The sequence below is a fragment of the Chlamydotis macqueenii genome, chromosome 2 (genome assembly GCF_036417535.1).
Source record: "Chlamydotis macqueenii isolate bChlMac1 chromosome 2, bChlMac1.mat, whole genome shotgun sequence".
Taxonomy (NCBI): Eukaryota; Metazoa; Chordata; class Aves; order Otidiformes; family Otididae; genus Chlamydotis; species Chlamydotis macqueenii.
In genome coordinates, this window is record NC_141557.1 from 74,915,997 (window position 1) to 74,924,152 (window position 8,156).

Genomic DNA, 8,156 nt, shown 5'->3' on the forward strand with positions numbered 1-8,156 from the left:
TGTTATGGGCAAAACAGACCCAACTTGGGGAAAACTATTGATTTATTTCTAAAAACAAAGCAGGATAATAAGACAGAGAACAAGATAACCTCCCCCCACCCCTCCCTCTTCCTGAGCTTAACATTATCTTTACAACCTTGCCCCCCGAGCAGCACAGGGGGAAGAGGGAATGGGGGTTACGGTCAGTTCATCACACGTCGCTTTACACCGCTACTTCCTCGTCGTGAGAATAAATTTTAAATAAAATTATTTATGTAATAAATAGTTCCATAATAAATGTTTATATTTGTTGTCATTGTACCTAGGAAGTGCAGGTGACAGACATGCTTGTTTCAGTTTAATAACAGTTTTATAATTGTTTAATAACCTTACACATGCTGCTCCTTAGGAGAATATTTTACAAATCCTGCCTTTTTCTTTTTTTTTTTAACTTGCGGCAAAACTCTGTTGACTGCTTTTGGCTATAAGGGAAGCAGAACATAATATGCACAGTAAACCTTGAAATGTCATATTTCTTCAAATACTTTTTTGCTTGAATACTTGTGTCACCTGTAGGTAATCTTTTTTCACTGTCTTGGGAGGACCAGTATTTGCAGTTCTCCCATAGACTTCATAGCAGCTATGTAAATGTGTTTCCCTCCTGCCAGCATCATCATTTGAAGTTATATTTAATGCTGACTTTGCAAATGGTTGAGGTAGCTCCAAATACTGCTATGTGTCTCCTTTTTTAAACAGTTTTTAACTACAGATACTGTAATTTGTACTTCCGCATATGTATCCTAGCAGAAGGGAGATTGCTTAACTCAGCAATTAACACTAATAATCTTTTTAATTGGAAATTGGATAAACTGTAACCTAAATAACCTTCCCTCTAAAGACTGTGAAATAGGAAAGGACATTTCCAGAGGATTAGCACATCAAGAGGCAATAAGAAAGATTTCTTCGTATGATTCTTGTGGGTACTAGGGAGATGAAGCAGTCCACCCTTTAAAACAAACACTTTTCTCATGTTTTTGAAGTTATATCTTTTAGGCATCACCTTGATATATTTACTGAGGACACTTAGAGGAAATCTTTTAAAACTATCTGATTTAAAAATCAGTTATTTGGTATGCCTTATGGAGATAAACTCAAGGTAAGCATAGGAGCTGTAGGGTTTACTTTGCTTAAGCTCAAAATTTTTTTAAAAAATCTTAAGCTGTTTAGCAACTTCATATATGGGTACAATCTCATTTTGAAAATAGGATCTAAATCTTAGTCTAAGACACTTCTGTCAGTAATCACTGCCTACTATATAATATGTTTCAGCTTGTGTGGTGAGGTAAACCAGAATAGGTAATGACGTATTTAGTTTGCAGTGCTTTTATTAGAATAAATAGAAGGACCACTAACTAACATTCAAAAAAATCAATGATATATCACGGAAATGAAGATGGGAAGTTGTATCAGTCAGGAAGATGTTGTATTTGGAGATGATGATTTATGAAGAAATGGTAGACTTTCTGTATGCTCCATTAGAACAAGAGACACAGCCTTATATTATGTTGTTCTGGTTTTATTTAGTGAGGGGGGTGCTACATTGGCAGCTTCTGTAAGAAATTGCTAGAAGTAGTTTCCCCTTTGTTCAGCGGACTCGGCCGGGCCTAGGGCGGACCCACTGCTGGCCAGGGCCAAGCCAACTGGTAGCAGAATGTTCCCTGATAACACCTCTGTGATAACATATTTAAGAAGGGGGGAAAAAAAATTTAAAAAAAAGAAAAAAAAAGAGAGAAGATGTGAAGAAGCAGAAGCGGGAGCAGAGAGGAGGAAGCGCGAGCCTTGTGGGCCTTGCAGGCCTCATCCTCTGGCCTCCCACCAGGCAGCCAACTGGGCCCAACTCGGCCCGGCCTGGCTGCAAGAAGTGGAGAGGAGATGAGATGTGAATGAGATGTAAAAAGATCCTGAGAGGCGTCTGCCAGCCTGTTGTGAAGAATTTTTCTTGTGAGAGGAATGGCTGCAGACGCCAAGGTCAGTTCAGAAGGAGGGAGAGGAGTAATGCTGCTCCTGGCCAGAATTTCCCCCCTGCAGACTGTGGTGACGACCATGGTGGAGCAGGCTGTCCCCCTGCAGCACATGGAGGTCCACGGAGGAGCAGAGATCTACCTGGAGCCCATGGAGGACCCCATGTCAGGGCAGGTGGATGCCTGAAGGAGGCTGTGGCCCATGGAGGACCCGCTGGGGCAGCTGTTCTGGAGGGACTGAACCCTGTGGAAAAACGACCCACGCCGGAGCAGTTCACAAAGAATTGCAGCCCGTGGGAGGGACGCCACGCTGGAGCAGGGGAGGAATGTGAGGAGTTCTTCCCCTGAGGAGGAAGGAGCAGGGTAAAGTGATGTGTGATGAACCCTCATTCCCTATTCCCCCCTGTGCTGCTGGGGGGGCAAGGTGGTAGAGATAATGTTAAGCCCGGGAAGAGGGAGGGGTGGGGGGAAGTTATCTTGTTCTCATTCTCATTATCTGGCTTTGGTTTTAATAATAAACTAATAGTTTTCCCCAAGTCAAGTCTGTTTTGCCCGTAACGGTAACTTTAATGATCTCTCCCTGGCCTTATCTCAAACCTCAAGCTTTTTGTGGGGATGGAAGGGAGTGAGAGAGAGACTGTGTAGTCTGGTCCCGATCGGGGCTAAACTGTGACATGTGTTCGGCACAAAGAAGCTCAAATGCATTCCTGGAAGAATGATGCTTTGCTGAAGTTTAGAATTTCATCTGAAGTTGTCCAAGCACCAATTCCAGGATGGTAGCCCAGAAATTTCAGCAGAACGGACCAAGATTATTCTGAAAGCTGTGTTTATTTCACAGAACTCCTATAGACAGACTAGTTTCTCAACAGCAGTAGCAGGATTTCTCACAAAAATCAAAACACTGGCCCTATCTCTCAGGGTATTCAATGACCATGGAAAATACTCCTAAGCTACCTCCTGAAATTTTCATTCAATCCTAGATATAAATCCTGATTACATCTTGTGTTAGCAGAAATACCTGCATCTAAAGATCTGAAAAGTCACATGCTTCTTCAAGAATGTCTCCCTAGATATTGAAGGCTTTCCACTTGGAGAAAATATTGAAGAGATGAAATTATACTACAATACTACAGTAAGGGATGTCTGTTTCTGAGGGAAAGGCAAGCATTATTTCCAACTCTTTTTCTCCTTAGGGGGAACAATATCTACCAAAGAAGAGGATTATGTTGCTTGGATTGTGTTTGATCAAGAAAAGGAAAGGGTGGTCAGCCCTAAACTCTTCAAACTCAGAGGAATCTTTGACGTCTCCAATCACATCCCCTGCACCTGCCATCTCGGTGCCTTCTTCATTGACTTCCATGTATGCCTCATGGACGGCCTCAGATATCTTCAGGCTCTCTGATGAAGAGATGCCAGACAGATTGGCCGAAGGGCTGAACAGGTCAGTCATACCCAGGGCCATTAAGACAGATGTGAGGTTATATTTTTCCTCAATCTTCATGCGCGGGAGGTACACTTTCACTCTCTTCTTTTCCATCATATTGGGACTGGTCCACTCCATGAGTTTTTCAAAGCTGATGTTGTTCTCAAGCTGCAAAGAGAGGCAGGGAATGACATGCCTGAGACAAGAGTGCAATGGCCTTAACAGTTGTGTTTATCTTGTTATTATTTTTTTTCCATTTACTTTGTGTACACAGTAGAACTCATACTTAAATGAATTTGTTTGTCCTGCATGCTTCTTTCTGACTACAGCCTATATCTCATCTGTCCTGATTAATTTCTCCGAAACTTTGTCATCTGAAAATTTATTCATCAGAGCAAGACTTTTTTTTTTTGTGAAAATATATTTCTTGGAAACATAAAATCAAATTGGTCCCCAAACTATTCCTCCTGGAACATGTTTTATTGATCTCTTCCCTCATCTTAATTCCTTTTAATGCTACTTTTCCCATTTTCCTTTTAGTCAGCTCCTGGAATGCTTTCCTGATCATTTCCTTTTTTATTTCTCCTTATATAAACTTTTCTTAATTAGCAAACCATTGGGTGCTCTCTTGGAAGATTGAAATTACTTGAAATTTAAAAAAAATAAATCCTGCTAGCATGTCTGTTTCTGGTACCTATGGAAACTGCTACATATAAGCAACATCCTCTTCTGCAGGGCCACAGCAGCAGTAGGCTCCTTTACCTTCATTTGATTAGATTGAGCCCAGGGCTCTCCTAAAAGAGAGCACCTGGTAGCACCTGGGGACTTTTTGAGCTTCCCTGCCTGCCCAGCACAGCTGTGGTGTGGGCAGCTGGGGTGTAAATGAACAGCAAAAGGTCTGACAGTAGCCAAGTCCCACTGAAGTGGTAACTCTTCTGCTTCCCCTGCCAGGGCCATACCTGCTCCAGGCCGGAGACATCATCAGGCAACAGCACCAGCATGCTCAGCTCTCCGCTGGCATACGGGAGCTCCAGGATCTTCATTTTCTCTGCAGCCACCACTGCCACTTTGAAGGTGCTGTTCTGACGCATCATTTGCACAGGTCTGCTTTCTTGCTGCACAAACAGAAACATGAGACAACGTGACCAGGGAGTAATTTTTTTCTTTAGAGAGGCATGTGGACGACCCCTTTGAAAGGGACAAGGCTCAATCTTCAAGCATGTCGCTTTTGAAGAAGAGCTGTGTTTCTGTTTTCCACTCTTGTCTGCTAGTGTGACCTGGAAGCCTGGTCAGACACAGCTCTTGCAAATATTCCTTGGCCTTAGGCCCAGGCACTATCAGTGAGCTAAATCACCCAACCCGTGACAGCAAGAGATTGTATGTGTAACATGTGTGAGCCAACAGCTGTCCTGGCCAGAAGCTCTGGCCGTGACCCCTACCTCTGTCACATTGAAGGGCACTTCCTGAGTGTCTTCTTCTTTAAATGGTGTCTTCCATATCCCTTTGAAGTAAATGGCATTCACAAGGACCAGCATAGTATCAAGATCAACAGAGCCTGGTTCAAGGAAATCTTGGATCCGTCCTTTAAGGAAGAAGCAGGGCAGAGTGGTAAGATACACCTCCTCTGGTGTGCACAAATTGCTTCAATGAAGGGCATGGGTGTGGGGGGTGACACTTTGTGGAGTTTTGTTCTTGTGAAAATAAGCAACCTGCTCTTGCTTGACTCCCCTTTTCTAGACATTATGAAGAGAGGAAGACAAGGGTATAGATTATAGTAGGTAGAGGGAAATATCTGCTACCCATTTTTTAGTCCTTACCATTTGTCTCTTTCTCCACCCAGGAATTAATGAGCTGTCTTGCTTCCTCTGTAGCTGTTTTGAAGTTAATTTCTTCCAGCCTTGCTTTGTAGAATTTCTTGGCACACTGTAAGTATTCCTGTAAGCAGAAGGATTGCAGTTGTCAGACTGACGAGCACTTGAAAATGTATGGATGTGAAAAGCAACACTGAAATGAAGCAGAATGGTTAAAAAAACAGTGAACCTTTAAGCTTGTGTTTGAACATGTCGGTCACAGCCGACTTCCTATAACTGAATCATAAAGCTGGACAAGAAAGACTAGGTCTGGCACATTTTTTTCAGATAGAATTCTAAGTTAAAATTTTGAAATATTTTATTAATTTTACTGAAACAGTTTAAGTTTAACAGACATTTTTATGGACAGACAATGTTTGTTTCCTTCTCTTTGTGCCCACTTTTAATTTTGAATACTGTGTTCTTACAGTCTTAGATTTTAAAATCAAAGCTTCCTTTCACTGGGAAGGCTTGATTTTTGGCTTTGAAAGAATCCAAATTTGACAATTTCAATCTTCATGCTTTCAAGTCACAAAATGTTTTTAACTTCCCTTAAAAGTTATATTTTTCATTGAGAGCCATTTTCTAGCAAATGAACAGCAATCTTGATTACTCCCTGTGACTTTTGCAACATGGGCATGTTTTATGCCATTATACTTTTGCCTGGCCTCCACCTAAAAATAGAAGAACGTTCAAACTTGTTCTGAACCAGTTCCCCTCCTGGCTCACAACCACGTTTTCATCAACAGACAGTGGGCTATTGTAGGTGATGCTTCTCTAGCGTAGAGTCACAGGGGCCTTTATGGGGAATCTCCATGAAGTCCAGTCACAGTGCAACTCACCGGAAGAACGGAGCAAGTTTTTTCAATATAGAGTCTGTCAGCGATCTTGAGTGAGTACGTAGCATTTGGCATGGTGATGTCTGAGAGAAAATCCTTGAGTGAATTGTGGATGTATTCAGAAGTGCCACACTGAGGTGATGACATGAAAATTAGAAGATAACATTGCATTAACTTCTTCTTAGCTAGGAAATAAGACCCTAAAGAGTTTGTCCCTATCAGTAAGAGTTATGCTGCAGTGGCGTCCTCCCACAGACATAGGGCTGTGACCTTTGGGACAGCAGGTGCTCTTGTGATGGCGCATTGAACTGACAAGTTCATCCTTCTCAAGATAATTCCCCTGAAATGTGCTTTTTTAAGAGTGAAGTTGCATTCCTGTCACTGAGACTTCTGGATTCTTCTCTGCCCAGCATCTTCCTGCCCTGCTTTGGAGTCTCGCAGCTGCAAGTCTGACTGCTGTACCCTGGCTCCAGGTGCTGAGCCCCTTTCACATGTTGCCCCCAGCAGCACTTGCCCAGGAAGGCACCCTGGTACCCAAAGCATCCTGCCCTACCCTGTCACTTGTTCTGGTCCAAGATGTGCAACCTGTCTTCTTTCCCTGGTTTTTAACTAATAGGTGATTTACAACCTCCTTTCCTCCCTCCACAGATCTCCTTAGTTTGAGAGCGTTATCATAGTTTTTGACAGGGTCTGAAACTCCCAGGAGGAGAGGTAGAACAGTTCTAGTTTTGTTCTGAGGAGAAAATGAGACAGAAAGGGAGATCAAGTTATTTCTTTACCTGGGAGTCAGTAGTGTCTCCAACTCCTGTAATGTTATCAAAGTGAAGAGCCTGCAAGAGAAAATGACAGTGGTAGAAACGAAAAGCATGATCAAAAATTATGTAAATTTGAGATTTACACATGATGCTTGAGGTAAAATTGTTGGCTCAGAAGAAAAATTTGCTGAGAACATAGACGAACTATTTACAAGTCAGCTTGCAACTGGTTTATGCCCTCTGTGGCCTTCTGAGAAACTGTAAATACCACTCTTCGCTGAGATTATATTTTTTTTCTAGTGAATGCCTATAAATTAACTGAGTTACATATTATGTACTGCTAATAATATTATCTCTTCCTTCCTTCCTGGGATTTATTTTTTTTAATATATTAAAAAAAAAAGTCTGATCACATTATCTAGAAGATGTCAGAATTAAGAAAAAAAGTCATATAATAAAATTATTATAAAATTACTGACTAGTAATCCATTTTGGTATTGTTCGTGAGATATTTCTCTTTTCTAAGTCAAAACTAACTGCCCCTTATACTGAAAATACACTTTTTTTTTTTTTGTATTTTCTCTAAATAAGTCTCTATTCAGTTCTCCATTTTGTGACTTTGACTTATTTCTGGTGCATTAAAATGCCTGAGAAGCTCATCAGTGGATAATACATTTCAGTGACATGACTTGGAAGGAACAAGACGCACAAGTAGGGGTCACTTTACACACATGTAAGTAACTTACCTTCTCCATCTGAGACTGAGTGTTACCTCTTGCTCCCAGATAGACCATGGCGAGGGCTGAAATTATGTTCAAGGGGGAATAAAAGATGTTGTCGTTGGCATGATAAACTTTCACCTCTTTGAATACATCAAAACAAAATTCTGCATTTGCTGCACTGATGGAGCTCATTGTGAAGTCACTGTTGTCTAAAGCAAACAGAAAGACTCTAACTTATTATGATGAAATATATTAATTTTAATGCAAGAAATTAAGGGCACTTGAACCCCTGAACTCAGTGCATGGGTTTTTTTCAGCAAGCAGAATCCAGTGGTGTGGATTTTAAAAGAGGAGGTGCTTTTGGATTTATGAGCAATCAAAATGCTGGACAGCTACCAGTTATGCATAGGCTGGTGATTCTTTTATTTGAATCTTGAGTTCAGCTTCTCTGTACATGTATACCATATTATTGACAATGTTACAAAGAATATTAGTTACCTTGAAAGAAGTTCACTAACAGTCTTTTCTCATCTCTTAAGGAAAAAACCCACACATAGATTTGTTCTC

The 8,156-nt window shown here is 41.3% G+C and overlaps 1 protein-coding gene across 2 annotated transcripts; it reads right to left on the bottom strand.

The window, feature by feature from the left end:
• Positions 1-3,189: 3,189 nt before the first annotated feature.
• LOC104477965 (ovalbumin-related protein Y) lies at positions 3,190-7,781 on the bottom strand. 2 transcript variants are annotated; one of them, XM_010118195.2, is made up of 7 exons: positions 7,614-7,781; positions 6,892-6,942; positions 6,116-6,244; positions 5,241-5,358; positions 4,863-5,005; positions 4,383-4,538; positions 3,190-3,591 (listed from the first exon to the last, which is right to left on the bottom strand). In XM_010118195.2, the coding sequence occupies exons 1-7, from the start codon at positions 7,779-7,781 to the stop codon at positions 3,190-3,192; spliced, it is 1,167 nt and encodes a 388-aa protein (XP_010116497.2). The 2 variants fall into 2 exon arrangements, with proteins under 2 accessions (XP_010116497.2, XP_086596434.1); XM_086740308.1 differs by having other exon boundaries at positions 6,116-6,249; positions 6,882-6,942.
• Positions 7,782-8,156: the final 375 nt, after the last annotated feature.